Below are 20568 nucleotides of genomic sequence, written 5' to 3' on the forward strand. Positions count from 1 at the left end.
ATCAACTCCATGAGTGGGGCTTTCGTGGCCGTCTCCCCATCTTCATTCGGTCCTTTCTTTCTCACCGCCTCCTTCGGTATCAGGTTGGTAATGTGCTATCGGATTTGTACGTGCAGGAGAATGGTGTTCCTCAGGGCAGCGTTTTAAGTGTCACCCTCTTTGCCGTTGCTATTAACAGTATCACGTCCACTATCCGGAGTCCTGCCCAATGCTCCTTGTTTGTGGACGATTTTGCTGTTTTCTGTTCTTCCTCCAGTCTTGTCAGTGCTAGTCGGCAGTTACAGCTTACGATAAAGCGCTTAGAGGCATGGACTGCAAAGACGGGTTTTACCTTTTCTGCAGACAAATCTGTGTGTGTTCATTTTAATCGTTCTCGGCGTCTTTTTACCTCCCCTGAATTGCGTCTGAGGGACACCGTTCTTCCTTTTAGAGACACTGTGAGGTTCCTGGGCCTCACTTTTGATTCCAAGTTGTCGTGGTTGCCTCACCTTAAAGACCTCAAGGTGCGGGCCCTGAAGGCACTGAATATTTTGAAGTGTCTGAGCCATCGGTCCTGGGGAGCAGATCGGGCGCGTCTGCTGCAGTTTTATAGGGCTTTCGTCCGATCGCGTCTTGACTATGCTTGCACCGTGTATGGGTCAGCAAGGCCTTCGTATCTGAAGATCCTTGACGCAGTACACCATGAGGGTATCAGGCTGGCCACTGGTGCCTTCCGTACCAGTCCCATCCCCAGCCTGTGTGCTGAGGCAGGGGAACCGCCGCTCGCCATCCGGCGGAAACGCCTCATGGTGCGACGGGTGTGTCATTTCCTTGCCTGTCCTACCTCCCCTGCGTACCCTACCGTTGCCCGACCGCCTATGGAACGTCTCTTTTCCAGTCGTCCCAGGGCAACAAAACCATTTGGGATTCGCGCCAAGCATTTGCTTGAGTCCCTTGGTGTGGAGCGTGTGGCCCCCCAACGACAAGGTTTTACTCGCCTGCCTCCCTGGTTGCTCCAGAGGCCCAGCGTCCTCTTAGACTTGTCGGAGAACCGGAGGAACTGCACTCCGGCGTTTGTTTTTACCTCCTTATTTTACGATATTTTAAACCAGCATCCGGACCATGTACCTGTATTCACAGATGGCTCTAAACAGGGGGACACTGTTGGTTGTGCTGTTGTTTTCCCTGATCGAGTCGTCAAGTTACGGCTTCCTGCGGTGTTTACCATCCTCGATGCCGAATTGTTTGCAATACTGCGGGCATTGGAGCAGATGAGATGTGTTCCCAGTCTTAAGTTCCTCATCTGTTCTGACTCCCTGAGTGCCCTTCAGACCATTCAACACTTGTACCCAGCGGATACGGTCGTCCAGAACATCCATGATGCCCTACTCCACCTGCAACGGCAGGGGAAGGAGGTTTCTTTCTGCTGGGTGCCGGGGCACGTGGGTATTAGGGGCAACGAACTGGCGGATGTGGCTGCCAAAGATGCATGTTCCCTCCCTCACGTTGTTGAATGTGCCGTCCCCCTCCATGCTGTAACCTCCCTTTTGCGTTTTCGTGTTATGCATCAATGGGAAGAGGAGTGGTTGGCAGTTTCTGACAATAAGCTGCGTCTGGTAAAGGCCACTACGCGACCATGGCGTACGTCCTACCAGTCATCCAGGCGGGATGAGGTTCTCCTCACTCGCCTCCGCATTGGACACAGTCCCTTCACGCATGGTTTTTTACTCCGGCGGGAGGACCCCCCAATCTGCAGTGCTTGTGGCGTCCAGATTACTGTCCGCCACATTTTACTTGACTGTCTTTTATTCTCTGACCAGAGGGCGGTGGTTTCCTTGCCACCGGATTTGCCCTCTATTTTGCAAGACGACGCAGCTACTGTCTTTAAGGTTTTACGGTTTTGTGTCCTGTCCAATCTGTTGCCTCGGATTTTAGGGAGAAGGTTTTAATGTGCTGCTGGGTGACTGGCTCACCCAGTTTTTAGGTAAGAGGTCCGCCAGTCACGATTACCTCCTTCTTTCCCTTCGGTATCTGTTCTCTTTTCCTTGTGTTTCCTTTCCTTTTTTAGTGTGTTTCTTCTCCTCTTGTTTTGCCTCTGTATGTGCGCATTTGGAACTGCGTCAGGCCTGTGTCTTTTAGCCGTTCTCCTTGTTCGGCGTCCGTCTTCGTCCCTTCACCGCCTGTGTTCCTGTTTCTATGCGCTTGGGCGCTGATGACCACGCTGTTTAGCGCCCGTAAACCTCAAACACACACACACACACATGAAAATAAAATTGTGTTGGAGGCGTAAAAACAGTTTATCAATTAAGTTTCCAACTAGTACTTTCATCCTTTCGAGGAGGATAAGAATTCTGGATTCAGGATAAGAATAGTTTGCCAACGTAAGTTGTCATTTGCTACTGTTTTGCTGTGGGAAAAGTTCAACAACTGTAAAGATCTGTTAAGAATTGTTATGATTTGGTAGCTTTATCTTTTTAACTTCAGTATGAAAAGAGCAATAAAGTTCCGCAGTCTGTAACAAACCATTGTTATGATAGTGGCTGTGTTTATCATGTGAAAAATCACTTTTAATTTTGTTAAAAGGATTTCTTTTATTTTGCAGGTCCCAGAACTCCCTTGTTTTATGCTGGAGCCACTTGAGAGCCACGTAAAAAACAGTGGACCGCCATCCAATGAATTTAGTTCCTTAGAGGTACTGTAATCCATGGGCAAAACTTATACAGTTTTTGCTTGTTTGTTTCTGGTTTCTACTTAAAAATGGTATTGTTTGTAAACGATAAATATTCTTAACTTCTTCTACAGAGCACAGAAAGTCCTGAATCGTTCAGAGTGACTCGCCTAAGGAATGATTCATACCTTGGAGCCATTCACAAGGAGAATTTGTTGGTACGGGCTGGTTTACAGGTATGCTTCCATTTTTATAAACATGCTTTGTAATTAATAGGTTTACAGCTTAAAGAAACTATTCTGTCATTATTTGCTTTATCATATGCCAGAAAAGCATTGCTTTTCTTCCATTGATGTTACTTGAGATCTACATTTAAGTTAGATGTTAAGCTTTCTATAAAGAGTGGTATTTTGATTTTTATGCTTAATTATTTAATAAGCTTATGAGATGGTGATATATGAACAGCTTACTGTTTTTGCAGAATTTGCTACAATTATTCATTACACATGCAGCAAATGTGTTTACGTTGGAGTTGAGTCCTGATTATCCACTCCTTTTGGAGGAACAAGTGGATACATGTAAGCGTGTCCTCAATATATACCGGTACATGGTGATGCACACCCGTATGGAAGCTCGTACTTGGTAAGTTAGTTGCTGTGCCTCTTTTGTCTTACAGGTTTCAAACTTCTCACAGCATCAACACTACTGAAATCTTCTAAACATATCATGCATTGATGTTAACGTAGTGTGGTCAGCCTTCCTTTAAATTGAGTCACTTAAGTAACATACTCAGATTTTAGCCACAGCAGCAAGATCAGTGGCCCTGGAGTAGGCCATTACGGTTTCTTTTTTTATACTAACGTTTTAGCTTTATTGACTGTGTAAGGAGCGATTGATTACAGACTGCTTTACACTCTTTAAAAATAATAATTATCATCATCATCGTTATTTTTATTCAGCAGTTGAAAGGGATGCATATAATTTTAGAGTTAACACAAAACCAGTTTGCACTGTATTGTACTGCATAAAATGTGAAAAAAGTTTTGCAATTTTGTAATATCATTTCTTATTTTTGTGTTCATTTTACTTTGCAAAACTGTGTTGTATGTTTTGTATTTGCTACATTTCAGGGAACAGTTATTGGTGGTTCTCCTGCAAATCACATCACTCATTTTAAGCAAAACACCCCCAAAACATAAGGAAGAGACCCTTGGAGGAAAGCTAGCCCCAGCAATTTTCCAGGTGATTATGAAAAGGCATAATTTTGTAATATACAGCGAGATTTCAATTTATCACCACTTTACTTAAATGAAATGCAAATATTACCTTGTTCTCAGCTTGATGAAAGACAAGACAAATATTTTTATTAATCATTTTCATTTCACATAAATAGATGCATCAGAGTGAATGGGGAAAAAACTGCCCCCCCCCCCCTTTTTTAGAATGTGCCGTGTGTGTGTGTGTGTGTGTGTGTGTGTGAGAGAGAGAGAGAGAGAGAGAGAGAGAGAGAGAGAGAGAGAGAGGAGGGGGGGGGGGGGATAGTGTACCACACAATTGGCTGTACATTCAAGAATCATGGTTTTGGAATCATTTTTCCTAGATCTTGCATAATGTCCCATTTCCTAAGTTTCATTTATTGTTAATACTGTATTATCAGTCTTTTTCCTCAGTTGCTATTTTGTTGCTATTAACACTATATCTCAACTAAATAAACATAACAAAATAAGTGTAGCAGTTTTTGTTGTGCACACACTGACTTTAGTGGCAAGTGTAAATTTTCTACAAATGTCTTCTGGTTGTAGATTACAATATATTGTAAAATGAGCCAGATGTACAGGCTTTATCGCAAGTGTCCTTAAAAAGGTATTTAATACTGTGTGTGTTACCTGTGGAATATCTGGAAACAATGGATATATCAGACAGTCAGTCAGGGTGGAAGTCATGCAGGAAGTTCCCAGTAACTGGACACTTTTTTCCCATACCATAGTTTGCATATGCAATCCTACATGTGGCAGACTTTGTTAAAATTTTAATTACATCTGACACATCCCCACAGACATTGAATTGTGTGGTGTGTTTGCTTCATTGACTTATCTCAGTTTTTGTATTATTATAAGTGATTGTTTGTGAACTTCGCAATTGTAACTATCGTGAACTTGATTTTAACATCTTTTGTGCTTTTGTGCTTACCTAATATGTCTTATAGCAGTTTAGTTGCAACAATGTCCACAGCTGTGATAAACTTCTTAAAATTGTCTGCATTGGCTGTTCATTTCCATTTTATTTATTGTTTTGTGTACTTTGATGACATGGCTGTGTAGACATTTTCAAGCAAAAGCCCTTTATCTACCCATGTTTTGGGTTACAGTCATAGAATTTCATGGGCAATCCTTGGTTGGTGGGTTTGAGAGCTGTAGCACTGAACTGTGCTCTCTCACAATGGTAGATGGCTTCACTGTGTGTTACTGTTTGTTCTGAACTGAATATCTTGACTACACCTTTCAAGTCCAGTCAGCCATGGATTGCCCTTGAAATTCTGTGACTTTAACCCAAAAATTGGAAGTTTATGGGTTTTTATTTGAAAATGGCTACACAGCTGTAACATTGGAGTACACAACAAAAAATAAAATGGAAATGGAAAAATAGCCAGTGCAGGAAACTTATTTCTTTCAAGATGTCTTCAACAAAGTTTAAATTAAGTTTTTAATATACATTTAAGATTTCAAAATAATTAGAATGTGATGTACATATGTATACTATTGTTTGTAACTTTTCTTCAGTGAGATGTATCTTTTAGTTAAGCATTTCTTTCATACTACTGACATGTATAACATTATGCCCGTATAGTCATCAGTGGATAAGGGTAAATGTGTTACTGATCCGCTGTATAATTGGCGAGTGTACAACTTAACATTCAGTTTTGGTTTTGGTAGCTTCGGGGGCCTTATGTTGGTTAGTGTATGCATAAGGTTTGGAAGCTACCAAAAAATACTAGGACATAGCTTCAGAACTGTTTTTAGAGATACACAGTTCTGGCCGAGGTGTCCAACAGTTAAATCCTTTTCTGAAAATATAGTGTAATGTCTGATGACTATCTCTTTGAAGTGTTTTATATTTATGGTTACATTTAAAGAATATTTCATATTTCAGTTTCACATAATGTGTTGGTGTCTTTATATTGAGTTGTTATGTTAAAGTGTTTCTGTGGGCATAAGTGTAGCCTCTGAAAGCTTTTTGATTTTACAAATAGATGGTTAATGCTCATTGACATAAGTCACAACTTACTTCAGAATAAAGCAAGTTGAAAATGTTCGAATTATTCAAGGAACCAACCAAGATCTGAACTTTGTATAAAGCTGTTGATTAAAAAGTACCCCTCTCCTTCGTACACAGCCCTCTGTTCCATCCAACTCACCTCTCTTTACCCCTCCCCCCCTCCCACACCTTAGCCTTTACCCCCTCCCTCCATCCTTCCACACACATCGGAAGAGTTCTGAAAGACAGGTTCTGAACCAGCTGCCAAATTCAATCACATTATGCTGAGCAATAAGCTCCAGCACTAAGGGGTTTTTGTTGACCCTTGGCACCAATTTGGAGGTGACTATTAATCCAGACAGGTACTTTATGGGTGGCTTTATCTCATAGAATTATTTATAGTAAGTTTCCTCTTGTTGTGGTACTCTTCTATCCATATTGTTGAGTAAATTATTTGTTTCCATGTGAAGTGCTCCACATTTTCGTGATAGAAATTCAAATTTCATTCGAGTATGACAGTTTTATCAGCTTCATCTACATCAACATTTTGATGTGAAATTTCATTTTGCCAACTATAGTACTTGTATTTATAAGGGAAGTGTACTAAATTTTACGAAAATGCAGCATACAGAAGCAGCTCTCTAATGTTCAGTTTTTCAGCTGTGATCAAACCTAATGTATGTTTGGAGACATTTTTCAAAGTTTACTGACAGAGAACTTAATATTACATCAAGTAGTTCTTGTAGTTTAGTATCTAATCAGTGTCTTTGTTATATTGTATTATAAAAATTGATTTTATTCTGAAATAGTTATATTTAGTTCTTGAGAACATCTTTAAATTAATATTGTAATTTCAAAGTTGTTTGTTATGGATAAATTTCATAGTTGAATTGTGAATAAAAGAAACTTTCAGCATTGCTCTAAAATATGTTTGTCATGTTACAACTTCTGATATGCAGTTTTTATTTACAGACACTAATAGTGACATGGATAAAAGCTAATTTAAATGTGGTTATCTCTGCTGATTTGTGGGACCAGTTCTTAGCAGTTTTGTCATCCCTTACACAATGGGAAGAACTCATTCGTGAATGGGCAGTAAGTAAACAACTCATTTTTAGGCTATTTAGGCTAGCTGATGTTTGTTAATGGACAATATCTAGCCACTATCATTTCACTTAGCTTCAGAATAACACAGATCAGTTGGGGAAGGGTAGCTAATGGTTTGAAGGGAAACATCGAGTGTGTGGGATGGAGGACACCAGGTGCTCGGGATAGGAAGCCGGTGAATATGTGCAGCACATGATGACGAAGGAATTGGTTGGGAGATCTGACAGGGCAGAGGAAAGGGAGACTATTAGGTAGAGGATGTGTATGCAGTGGATTCAGGGGAGGCTGAGGCCATGAGGATTACAGGAGTGCAAGGATAAGTCCCATCTGCATAATTAAGAAAAGTTGGTAGGGGGGGGAGGGAAGGATCCAGATGGCGCAGATTATGAGGATCCGTATGGCACGGATTAAGAAACAGCCATCAAAGTTGAGCATTTTGTGCTCGAGCTATTCTGCCACTGGGTTGTCAACTCCTCTGTCCTTGCCCACAGTTCGGCAGTGGCTGTTCCATCTCATGAGCAGCTGGGTAGTGGTCATGCCCATATAAAATGGTGTGCAGAAATTGCAGCAGAGCTGGTATAGGAGATGGTTGCTTTCACAGGTGGCCTTGGCTCTGATGGTGTAGGATAAGCCTGTGACAGCACTAGAGTAAGATGTGTTGGGTGGTTTATTCTATCCTATAAGAGGCAGAGCCAACTGTAAAAGCAGCCAGTCACATACCATCTGTACTGCAGCTTCTGCACAGCATTGTATGTAGGCGTTATCATCAACCAGCTGTCACCAGAATGAATAGTGACCACCAAACTGGCAAAGAGCAAATTTGACTATCTAGTAGTGGAGAACACTGATGAGAAAATATGCTAGACTTCAGTAGCTGCTTCACAGCCCATGACATCTGCATCCTATGCCACAGCACCAGCTTTTCTGAACCATGTAGATGGCAGTTACTCTTGTAACACATTCTTTGTTCTCATAATCCTCCTGGACTCAGTCTTCGTTAACCCACTACACTCACCTATATCAGTCAATGGAGACCAAAAATGGCTGACAGGAGGAAAGAATTTGTGTAGTTGCAAATCTTTTTACAATGACGATTGGGGGGGGGGGGGGGGGGGTGAACGATACACTGAAAATCCTTGACTGTTGGGTGTTGGGGTGTGGACGTAGGATGCAGGGCATTTGGAGATCACTTTTTTATATTTATCTGGAATATCTTGAAAACAGTGGCTTCTACCAAAAAAGTTTCCCAGAACAAAATTAAACTTCATTAAATTTCCTACAGAAAAGATCCTATTCATTTTTTCTGTGGGACTAATAGTTTCTGCGTTGCAGCGTATGCAGAAATTGCAGATTATTAAAAGTTGTGTTTGAATTGTACAAAATTAATGTTTATTGTTAAACAAAGTGGGTTAAGAACAAATTTACACTTATGTACCAGGTCTACAAGTGCGGGAGTGGGAAGTGGGATGTGGAGCAGAAGTGGGATTGGGAGCAGACACAAGAGGAAGGCAGGTCACCTGATTGTGGTCATCAATGTCTCTCCCTTGTAGGTCTGTGAGCTCAGGTGCTGCATGGCTTTATATAGTAGAGTGAGTTTCAGTGTATTAAGTGAACATTTATTTGTAGTTGTTAGGTGAGATTTTAATGTAAAATATATCTTTATAAACAGTGAATGAGAAGTGCTTAATTTGTAAGTTTGATGTTGTCAGTGATCTTTGTTGTGTTGATGGCAACTGTTACTGACAGCATTTATAAAGCTGTGTAACTATGTTGTAGTCATTTGGTGGTGAATTAACGAATGACTGGAAAGTTACTGCACTTCTCTCACCATTAATTATGTTATTGGTACACTGCATAAATCTCTTGAATTCAGGAATTGCTGGCATATGTAGAGTGGGCTGCACTTAGTAGAGCCACTCACCACACTTCCACAGTTCACCTTGCAATGTAGTTGTAAATATGTCTGATGGAATAGTACTGATCAGTGATTGTGTTCAAATCTAGAAAAGTAACCTGCTGTATGCATTACTAATGTTGAAATTCTGAAATTCTTTAGCACTTATGTGACCTACTTCTGTCACAGAGGGAGCTAATTTAAACCTCTAGGCCACTTCAGATGTTGGGCGAGCTGAGACAGGGGTGATGAATTTGGTGCCCCCCACGCTGTGAAAAGTATTCCAGCTGCTGATAGTGGATACAATGAAATCAACATCGTTGTATTCACTTTGCCAGCATATTACATTCATCTACATCTACGTGGTTACTCTGCAATTCACACTTAAGTGCCTGGCAGAGGATTCATCGAACCATTTTCATACTACTACTCTACCACTCCACTCTCAAATGGCGCGTGGGGAAAAGGAACACCTAAATCTTTCCTTTTGAACTCTGATTTCTGTTATTTTATTATGATGATCATTTCTCCCTACGTAGGTGGGTGTCAACAAAATATTTTCACATTCAGAAGGGAAAGTTGGTGATTGAAATTTTGTAAATAGATCTCGCCGCAAAGAAAACCGCCTTTGTTTCAGTGACTGCCACCCCACTCGCATATCGTATCAGTGACACTCTCTCCCCTATTGCGCGGGTAACATGAAACAAGCTGCCCGTTTTGCACTTTTTCGATGTCCTCCGTCACTCCTACCTGTAAAGGATCCCATACTGCAGAGTATTCCAGCAGAGGACTGACAGGTGTAATGTAGACTGTCTCTTTAGTAGGTTTGTCGCATCTTCCTCACAATATTATCAATGTGGTATTTCCAGTTTTAGTTGCTCGTAATTGTAATTTCTAGAAATTTTGTTGAATTGACAGCCCTTAGATTAGTGTGATTTATCATATACCCAAAATTTATCAGATTTCTTTTAGAACCCGTGTGGATGACCTCGCATTTTTTTCTGTTTAGTGCTTTTTGCCAGTTTTTGCACCATACAAAAATTCTCTCTAGATCATTTTGTAATTGTAATTGATCACCTGATGATTTTACTAGATGATAAATTACAGCGTCATCTGCAAACAATCTAAGGGGGCTGCTCAGATTATCACATAGATCATTTACATGAATCAGGAACAGCAGAGGGCCTATGACACTACCATGCGGAACGCCAGATATCACTTCTCTTCTGTTCGATAATTTACCATCTGTCACTACAAACTATGACCTCTGTGAGAGAAAATCACGAATCCAGTCACACAACTGAGACGATACACCAAATGAATGCAATTTGATTAATAGTCACTTCTGTGGAACACTATCAAAACCCTTCTGGAAATGTAGGAATATGGAATCGATCTGAGATCCCTTGTCAACAGCACTCATTACTTCATGGGAATAAAGAGCTAGCTGTGTTGCACAAGAACGATATTTTCTAAATCTGTGTTGGTTATGTATCAATAAATCATTTTCTTCAAGGTGATTCATAATGTTAGAGTACAGTATATGCTCAAAAATGCTACTGCAACTTGAGGTCATTAATATGGGTCTGCAATTCAATGGGTTACTCCTATTTCCTTGCTTGAATATTGGTGTGACCTGTGCTACTTTCCAATCTTTAGGAACAGACCTTTTGTCAAGTGAGCAGTTGTGTATGATTGCTAAGAAAGGCACTATTGTGTCTGCATACTCTGAAAGGATCCTGATTGGTTATCATCTTGGCCGGAAGACTTGCCTTTCTTAAGTGATTTTAGTTGTTTCGCAACACCTAAGAATTGTACTTTTACGTCACTCATGCTAACAGCTGTTCTGGTTTCGAATTCTGGACTATCTACTTCGTCTTCTTTCACGAAGGAATTATGGAAAACTGTATTTAGTAACTCTGCTTTAGTGGCACCATCATCGGTAACATTTCCATCGCTATCGCGCAGTGACGGTATTGACTGTTTTTTTTTTTGCCACTGGTGTACTTTACATATGACCAGAATCTCTTTGGATTTTCTACCATATTTTGAGACAATATTTCAATGTGGAAACTATTAAAAGCATTCGCATTGGCGTCTGCACTAAATTTCGAGTTTCCGTGAAACTTAGCCAACTTGGGGATTTTGCATGCTTCTGAATTTGACATGCTTTTTTCGTTGCTTCTGCAACAGTGTTCTGACATGTTTTGTGTACTATAGTGGATCAGTCCCGTCATTTGGGCAAGGCTCTTCATGTGGTAGACAGTTGTCAGTTCCAGCTGTGGAATTTTTTAATATAATAGCTCACTTTAGCAGCTGCAAATAAATATTCACATAATAAGCTACAAACAGCTCCTCTATATAAACACAAGCTCAGTGCTTTTTTTCCACTCACTTAAAAGAAAAGCATCAAATGCTGGAGAAGTATGGTATGTCCGTAAACTGAAAGCACATGATGGGGGGAAGTTGACTTTACCAGAAGAGTGCTACAGCTGCCTTACAAGATGACTAAGAATCAATTTCCCCTCTAGCAGCATAGAACATTGTGCAGAGATTTATATAGAAGCTGTTAATAAGCTAATCTTGCATTAGTATTATAATTCCACTTATCAGCTGATATGTGTTCAGTGTAGTGTTAACACACTATGTGAAAAATAAACATCTCCCTGGGCATGTCTGCTTGCCCTGTCACCAGTGAGTCATAAGACCTGCTGCAGAGGGCTGGTATACCGGCTTTATGAAACTCCCTTTAGTTGTTTCTTGTAAGTTTTTGTGGTAAATAGAATGGGGAATCACCTGCTTGCTCTTTAGTTTGCACCTGTGAAGGAGAGAAATGTATGACCACAATCCAGTGATCTACCTTCCTTCACAATTCTACCCTCCACCCTGTCACACCCCCAGAACACAGTGTATCTATTAATATGGCTCTACTATACTTAGATGTGGTATGCGCATTTAATATTTTCGTCACCCATTTCATATAACAGTAAGCATTAGTTTTATACCATGAAAACACTGCTTTAATAATAGGATCTTTTTTGTACGAAATTTAATTTAATTTTGTACTGGAAAACATTTTTGCTGGAAGCCACAATTTTCAAAATAATCAAGAAAAATGTGACCTTCAAATGCCCCCAACACCTCAGGATTTTTAATTTATCTTTCATTACACTCTCTTACTACTGAACAAAACTTTACGAGTACATGAATTTTTTCCCCTAATTTATATTAGTCGAGTGGACTAACACCCCCTACCCAGCAGTTTCGCCTTCTGCTGTCCTGTCAGACCCTCCCAATAAACTCATACACATCATAGTGATTGTGCGTGCCTCGCCAGCTCTGGTGCCCGTGTCTTACATTTACATTCTCCAACTTACTCTGTTGTTTAAGCTGGTAGATACAAAACACCACTGTGTGTCCTTTCAAATCTGTTCATGGAAGACAAATATGTGTATACCTGAATAATTTAAGTGTAGTAATGTTTCAAAAATCTTGTACTCACACTGTGACTTGGAAGTAAATCGTGAAATGTTCTGTCATTAATCTTGCATCTTTGTCTGCATGGTCATGACAAGGATCCTACAGGGATGAAAAATCACCAACTGCCCATACCAAATTGTAGTTCGTGACTTATGTGGACAAACCACTGTTTACAGTACTTTCTCAGCAGAGCATTGCTTGACATTTCTTTCATAATACAGCATTCATTCAGTAACAATCATATTCCTTGTGTTGAACAATTGATTTAATAGGGCTCACTAAAATTAGTCTTCGCACTTATTTTGTTGATCAGTCTTGCAAAACCATTAAATAAAGTGTAGGATTAAAGAAAATGTGTCTAAAATGACAGCAGTGTTAATGGCATTCATATTGGTGAAGGAAAATGCAGGTAAAGGACAGTATGATTACAGTAGTATGAAAAGTATAGTTGCTACTCACCATATAGTGGAGCTGCTGAGTCACAGATAGGCATAACAAAAAGACTGTCAAACAAAGCTTTTGGCCAAACAGGCCTTCGTCAGAATAGAAAACAAACACACACACACACACACACACACACACACACACAAAAGCACATGTGTGTGAGAAAACAGAACTCTCAGTCTGTTGCTTTGAAATTTCTTCTTTTTCAAGGTATTTGTAATGGCATTGCCAAGAGGGATATATTTAGAAAAAAACTGCAAAAGTCATTGGATGCCTTATTGTATTGAAATTTATCACCATAGATACTAAAAAAAAAGTGTACATTTTCTTATTGTGGGATAGTGTTTGATTAAATTAGTAACTTCCAAGAATGTAAAAAAAATGGCTGGAAAGTCTATTAAAAACATTATTATCTTTGTTTCTGTGAGCAGAAGACATTGGAAACACTGACACGTGTTTTGGCACGCCATGTCTATGGCTTGGACCTCACAGATTTGCCACTTGATCGCCTGACAGAGCAAAAAGCCAAGAAACGGCGCGGAAACAGGCAGCAGAGTGTATGTGAGAATACCCAGAACCAGGGCCATCCAACACATCCAGCGTCTCAGCCAGCTCGCAACAGTGTTTCGTATTCATCTGGCCAAGGATCAATGCGAGCAAGTTCTATTCCACCACTGGCAGCATCCAGTACACCGTGTCATGACCAAAGCTCTAGTGATGGTCCTGCCAGCTTCAACACAACAGCTTCTGGTTAGTACTAGAATTATTTATGCTGTTTGAGTCACTATAGTGGTGTTTGCTATTAAGTGAATGGTGTTGATAATAATAAAACTGTCCAAAATCCATGGCGGAATAACGAGATTATGAAAAGGATATAGATTGCTGTTCGTCATATAGAGGTGGTGTAGCACCACAGACTGGCACAGCAGAAAGACTGCTAAACGTGAACTTTCAACCAAAAGGCCTTCTTCTAATGTAGAAAACACACACATGCACATGCACACGCAGTCATATCGGAGAGCCTCGGTGTGGCTTTTTCAATATCTGTTTTAAACCAAAATCTATAAAACCTGACCTAAGAAATGAATTTGGCTTTGGCTTTGTAGATCTCAAATATCGAAGGCTATAGCAGTGTTAACATGACTTGTAATCTGTCTGATTTGCTGCAGTTTATTATACTTTAATTTGATATTAATTTAGTTTCAGAAAAATCACTGCTACCTTTTTAAGTGGGGATGTAATGGAATTTGGTCCAAAAAACTGATTTTTCAAAAGTACATGTTGTGTGTGAATTTTATCATGATAGCAACTTTAGAAATGCCTTTAAATTGTTAAACCGATTTAACTCTGCACTGGCGACCACTCCCACCTTTTCCGACATTTGGGAAAATTCTTGCTTCAGCAGAATTTTTGTCAGTGTGAAGGCTATTTTATTTTGATATCTTTGGTTGACATCTATATCTTTGCCTGAAATCTTCCTTGCATGTGGTTTATTTATGTTTTGACAATACTAAAACATATTAGTAGGTGGAAGGTTGAATTTGCAAACCTTTATGTGGAAGTCAAGATTTATGCATAATGGGTGGTGGAAGAACTGTGTTTAGGAAATGGAACTTTCATGGAAATCAGTTTACTGACAAAAAAGAGGAAGCAGCTCGAAATGAACAGCGTAAGCTCTCAGCTTCAGCATCGAAACTTGGGATGGGAAAATTGTACAGATGCGTGAATGATGTTGATATGGAATCCACTGGATTGAGACTTATTTAGAACTTCTCTGCCAGGCTATAAAGTTTTCATGTTCATGTATTAGCTGTAAAAATATGGACTGCATGATTGTTGTTGAAGAAAGAAGAGTGGGAATTGATTGTGATTTTAAATTAATTTGTAATTCACGTGGCTATGAATTTAAATTTTCCTCCTCCAAAAAAGTAACTCTGGTATGTATGAAAGCAATTTTAGGTTAGCATATGCTCAGAGATGCCTTGGACAGGACAGGGAAGGAAGTTATTTATTGTGTGGTTTTCTGAACATGCCTTCACCTTGTCCAAGGTTTGAAAAAATTAATAAAGGAATGTCTGCTGTATGCAACACTGCCAAAGTTTCTATGAAGAAAGCAGTGGAGGAATTGGTGGAAATAAACTGAAAAGAAGTAGATCCTGGGGTAGATATTCATGGCAGTGAATCTCCTACAAATGTTATTGACCTGTGTGTGTCTGTAGATGGGACCTGGATGAAAAGGGGTCACACATCTCTGTATGGAGTTGCATCTGTCATTGGTATTGACTCAGGTAAAGTTTTAGATGTAGAAATTAGGTCTAAATACTGGCACCAGTGTGCAACAACGAAAATGTCAAACAATGAAGACGGTGAGAAACTGTGGCAAGAAAAGCGTGCAATAGCATGCTCTTAAAATTATAGTGGTTCAAGTGGGGGCATGGAAGCTGCTGCAGTTGTGAGGATGTTTTCCATATCTGAGAACCAGTATGGTGTTGGATATACTAAATGTCTTGGTGATTTGGACTTCTCTTTGTTTAAAGCTGTTACAGATAAAAATTCGTGCAATACAACAATAGAAAAGTTCGAATGTGTTGGCCACATCCAAAAGGGGCTTCGTGGTAGGCTCTGTCACTTGCTGAAAGAGAAGAAAGGTGAAGTATTTGAGGATGGAAAACCACTAGGAGGAAAAAGCAGGCTTACTCTGAAAGAAATGAATTCTCTTCAGTTATTTTACAGGAGAGCTATCAGGAAAAACATACATAATTTAGAGGCAATGAGGCATGCTGTGTGGGCAGTTTTTTTCCACAAAAGTATCCACTGACCAAACATCAATGCACAGTCTGTATTCGAAAGACCATTTGTGTACGTTCGACAACAGGAATGAGACGTATTAACATAAACACTCATTGCCAGAACTTGTTATGAATGCAATTAAGCCCACATTCAGGTTTCTTGCAAACCCTGATTTCTGGAGGAAGTGTCTTCACAGAAAGAGACAAAATGCGAATGAAAGCCTCATTAATTTAATTTGGAGTAGATGCTCAAGAAGAACATTCTGTGTGCTTGAAGTCCTCAAAATAGGTGTCTATGGTGCAGTTTTACGTTAAAATAGTGGAAATAATGGCAGAATTGAAGTGCCGAAGAGAATTGGTATAGATCCTGGTGTGTCTACAACAAAAGCATTTTACACCATTGACGAGAGCAGAGTCAAGAAAGCTAACAAATCAGTGTCTTACCTGCAAATACAGGCCAGGCAGATTCAAAGAGGAGAGAAGAGAAACCTGGAGGATGATGAGTATCAGTATGGAGATTTTAAAATGAAGGTAAGCTTATTACATGTAGAAGTATGAGAAGAAAATCTTTGAACCTCATTTTCTCTGTTTTACATTTTTTACAGTATTAGAAGCTTTTTCTCAAAAAGTATATGCGCTAATGCTATGAAAGTTTCAGGAACTGTTCACGTGTTGCTGTCTCCCTGGAACTAAAAAATACGAGATCCAGCAATTACATTCTGGTTTTTAGATGATTGTGTGTAGAGAAAAAAGTTAATTTTGGATATGCAAAATTAAAAACTCTGTTAATGATAACAATTTGTACCATAAATTAATAACTGTAGTTCAGTGGTCTTATAACCTTCTCAGGACACTACAATAAAATTTTTATATTAATTGCATGAATTTGAGTTATGGCTTTTTATAAAAAGGAGAACCAAAAAATAAAAATTCAAATTTCTGGCAAAATATTTATCCTGCATATTTTATTATATTTTCCCATTAAAACACAGCTCTTTTGCTTTACACATGGAAAATTTTAGATTTGTACATTCATAAATGTGACTGTAATGACTTTTTTAAATTAATGTTTGTGTTTTCTGTTACATCCCCCCCTTACGAGAGTAAATAATACAAGGTGCTGGTTTTCAAAAATTGATTACCTTTGATATTGCTCTCTGTGGACTAGGATACATTTTTGTTTGTTAAATGAACCATTAATTTCAGTTTGTGTTCCATAGTTACAGATTATAATATTCTGTTTACAATGTATGGCACCCGTGGGAGCCATCTGAATTATTCTTGGAATACCATACACTTTGCAAAGTCTTCTACAATTTCCAGAGTTGTCAAGTGGAACGTTTCAGCAACACAATCACTCTCATTCACATCACCACCATCATGGTATGCTGGGAAGTAGTCCTAGTCCAGATAAACGTCGTAGTGGGTACCACGGACTGCACTTACGTAGTGTTAGTGAGGGAAATTTATCAAGTGCTGTTGCACATCGCCATCGCCACAAGAGTAGCAGGATGGTAGATTCTGGGCGTCACTGTGCAAGTCGAGCTGCTCCAGTTGTCATCCCAGGTAATGCATTGTCATTTTATCTACATTTTGACCCATTTGTAATGTCCTTTATAAGTTCTGTATTATGTGGTGTCGCATCAGCATGAAAATATTACTTGTGACATTGTCATAGTTTTTGAGAAATATGCAAAGGAAACTTAGTTCTGGAAATCTCTAGCAGTGTTGACTCATTAAAGATTGTTGCAGATAAGTCAAATATTGAACAAACTGTGGCACAAAGTCTGTATCTTAGAACTGTAGTACTTGTGTGATGATCAGAGTCCCTGAAACGGATAAAAATTTATTTTTGATGAGTCTGCACTTTTACTCCTTAACTATTTACATTGCCTTAGTACTTACCATTACCATATTAAAATATTGTATTAGATCATGTAAATGAAGCTACCATGCACATGCTGTTTTCACTTTTCTTTTATGGCATGGTTTCGACATAGTCTCCTAAGGCAACTAGGAAAACCAGAGCTGGAGGTAACATGTGGATCATGAAAATATTAGTGTGTAACTGGGCAGCAGGCCATGTATAGAATCAAAGCTAATAAATTTTATGAGGGTTTTATCCTTTAAATTTATTATGCTCCAAATTAATAAAACAGAAACATACATATGCTACTAGAGAAAGCCTCAGCTAGTTAGCTGTAACTGGATAAGCAAATGCAAGGTTGATGCAAATGGAAGATGAAAACAGAAAAAAGCTAAGAGTCTTTCCCTTGTCTGAATTATTCTCATTTATTTTTGTTCTCTTATATAAAGTTGATTATTAAATTTCTTAATATTATTTCAGATTATCATACTTACAAATCGGGCCTAATAATTTGGGAAGTGCCAACTGATACAGAATAGTTTGTGGAATCAGAATTTTTTTTGACTAGATGCAGCTGTCTGTAACATTTTAATTGTTGGTTTCGTTGCTTATCTCACAATGAAGGAAGCTGTGGTTCTGAAAACTGGAAACTAACGTAGTCTTGTGATGCTGCTTTGTCACCATTTGAACTTCAGTCAGATATAGCTTGCTTCAGTTGTTGTTAAGTCAGTTATTTTCAGAGGTAGCCTGCTTGCTTGATCTCTGACTTTGAAAATTAAGTTTGTACATTTTCTTAATTTTTCACAGTCTTACCTCTTTGTGTGGAAAGAGAAGTGGCTCGAATCATTGCTCATTCAGGTGACACAAATTACTCACAACGTACGTACCCAAAAACCCGGATTCACAAGTCACGTTCCATGGATTCTCTTCGAAGTGCCAGAGGTAATTATTAATACACATGCATTATTTGGTTACAAGGTAATAATTGTTAATAAGAAAATTGGAAACTTTCTGTTAATGATCCTTAGTGCTCATTATGGTCCATTGTAGGTCAAATAATTCTCTTATACGGTGTATCAGTCATAGATTTACTTTCTGTGAACAAACCAAAACTTTGTGTATGTACCACAGCTAAATTTTCTTATCATTCTGGATAATGGACACACTCATATTTCTAAAGAATGGGTTTCAAATCTGTATCTCGCCATATTTCAGCAATTTCCTACATTATTTAGGCTAATGTCAGAATTGGTTCTTTGAAGTGTTGCATTAAGTTTTTATACAGTTAGTAAAACTGTGCTGCTAATTTAGATCTATATTGTTAATAATGTTACAGTTTTTGGTCAGATTTTCTGTAAAGTATTGATCACTTGTTGTCATTCTTGCAGCAGGAACACCATTCCAGTACTCTGAGTCAGAGGGTCCAACAAGATCCCCCTCTCCTGCTCCATCGAGTGGAGTTGAAAGCAATTCAATCAAAGATTCGCCCATGCAGATTGATGTAATAAGTGCAGATGGTACAAGTTTAGGTATGATATCTGTAAATTTAAACTTAGCAGACCAATCGATATGAGGCATGTTTGAAAAACAATGGCTGTTTCCTTGTTTATATTTAAATGTTGGCAGCTGAAAGTTTCACAAATGCAGCATTGATCATTTGACTGTAGATGAAAGTGACCAAGTTTGTTTGTGTGTGTGTGTGTGTGTGTGTGTGTGTGTGTGTGTGTGTGTGTGTGTGTGTGTGTGTGTGCAAATTCATCAGGAGTTGTACGTAGTTTAAAATCCTAAACAATGGTGCTGAGACTCTTAACAGTGGCCATGTAAAGGCGGATGAAGAATAGTGGAGTGGCACACCCAGTATCCAGAAAGGAAATGGTACAGAAGACAGACCAAAAATTGAGATCCGATCGATAATCGATGATTAGTGCTCTGACTGATGAATTTTCCCATAATAACTTATCACAATTTACCCAGTCGTCACAGAAGCGTTCAGATATTAAAAACTGTGTGCAAGTCAGTTACTGGAAACGCTTACTGGCCAACACAAAGAGCAATGAATGTCAGGCATATGAGTGTTTTTGGACTGTCATTGACAAGATGATCCATTTCCCCACATGGTTACAGGCAGTGGAACACTAGTATCCCAAGCGAACACAGGATCTGAGTAACAGCCTTGAATTGAAAACTGATGGCTACTGTTTTCTGGGTGAAGTCTTGTAGTCAGTAGTTAAGGCTGATATGTACTTCGAAACTCTCACCACACTGAGACTTGCCACCAAAAATCAACAGTACAGGACAGTCAACAGTCTTGGACAGTCCAGTCCAGAAAAACATGTCTTCACACAATGGTCTGTTTCATGGATAAGATTCATCACATTTTGACCACCATCCTAGATTAGTAATCTCGTACCTAGTGAGTATTACCTCATCTTGCATCCTGTCAGAATAGTAAGTAAATTGGCAAAGCACTTTTCGAGATTTTTGGTAAACAATGACTACCCCTTCTAAACACTGAAGCCCCAAAGAAACTGGTGTAGGCATACGTATTAAAGTACAGAGATATGTTAACAGGCAGAATACGGCGCTGCAGTCGGCAACGCCTGTATAAGACAAGTGTCTGGCGCAAAAATGCTTTGTAGACAATGGTTTGAAGATAAGAAGGAACTCAAAACCACTATTGTAAACTTGTTCAGTTCCCAGGCAGGGAGTATATATACAGAGGGGTGGAAGAAGATATTAAAATATTATGAAAACTGCTTAGGAATGATTTTTGTGTGACAAAACTGCCCTTGCTTTTTGAATATATCTCATAGTACTCATTAATCTCATCATAAATCTTAAAATAGCTGCAGAGTTAGATACTGTGTATTGAGAAGTAAACTCATATTTGCGAGTTTATTGGTCTTTAAGATACACATATAAACACTATTTCATGACAACATCATATGGACTAAACTGTGAAGGAAGAATACAAAAACATTTGATGATATTGCCCACTACAACAAGACGTCTTACGTTCCTACAACATTGCATGTTGGTGACGTCTTACGTGCAATTGTTCTGTTCTCTCTCTCTCTCTCTCTCT

General features: G+C 39.1%; 1 protein-coding gene across 4 annotated transcripts in view; it reads left to right on the forward strand.

The window, feature by feature from the left end:
• LOC126337707 (probable Rho GTPase-activating protein CG5521) overlaps positions 1–20568 on the forward strand; it is a 275478-nt gene that overhangs the window by 76632 nt on the left and 178278 nt on the right. For all 4 annotated transcript variants that reach the window (XM_050001492.1, XM_050001493.1, XM_050001495.1 and 1 more), the window contains 9 exons: positions 2582–2671; positions 2782–2883; positions 3129–3289; positions 3778–3889; positions 6875–6997; positions 13259–13577; positions 16940–17182; positions 18291–18425; positions 18872–19012. In XM_050001492.1, coding sequence (XP_049857449.1) covers positions 2582–2671; positions 2782–2883; positions 3129–3289; positions 3778–3889; positions 6875–6997; positions 13259–13577; positions 16940–17182; positions 18291–18425; positions 18872–19012 — 1426 coding nt within the window. The remainder of the gene's footprint in view (positions 1–2581; positions 2672–2781; positions 2884–3128; positions 3290–3777; positions 3890–6874; positions 6998–13258; positions 13578–16939; positions 17183–18290; positions 18426–18871; positions 19013–20568) is intronic.

Source organism: Schistocerca gregaria, chromosome 1, assembly GCF_023897955.1.
Source record: "Schistocerca gregaria isolate iqSchGreg1 chromosome 1, iqSchGreg1.2, whole genome shotgun sequence".
Taxonomy (NCBI): Eukaryota; Metazoa; Arthropoda; class Insecta; order Orthoptera; family Acrididae; genus Schistocerca; species Schistocerca gregaria.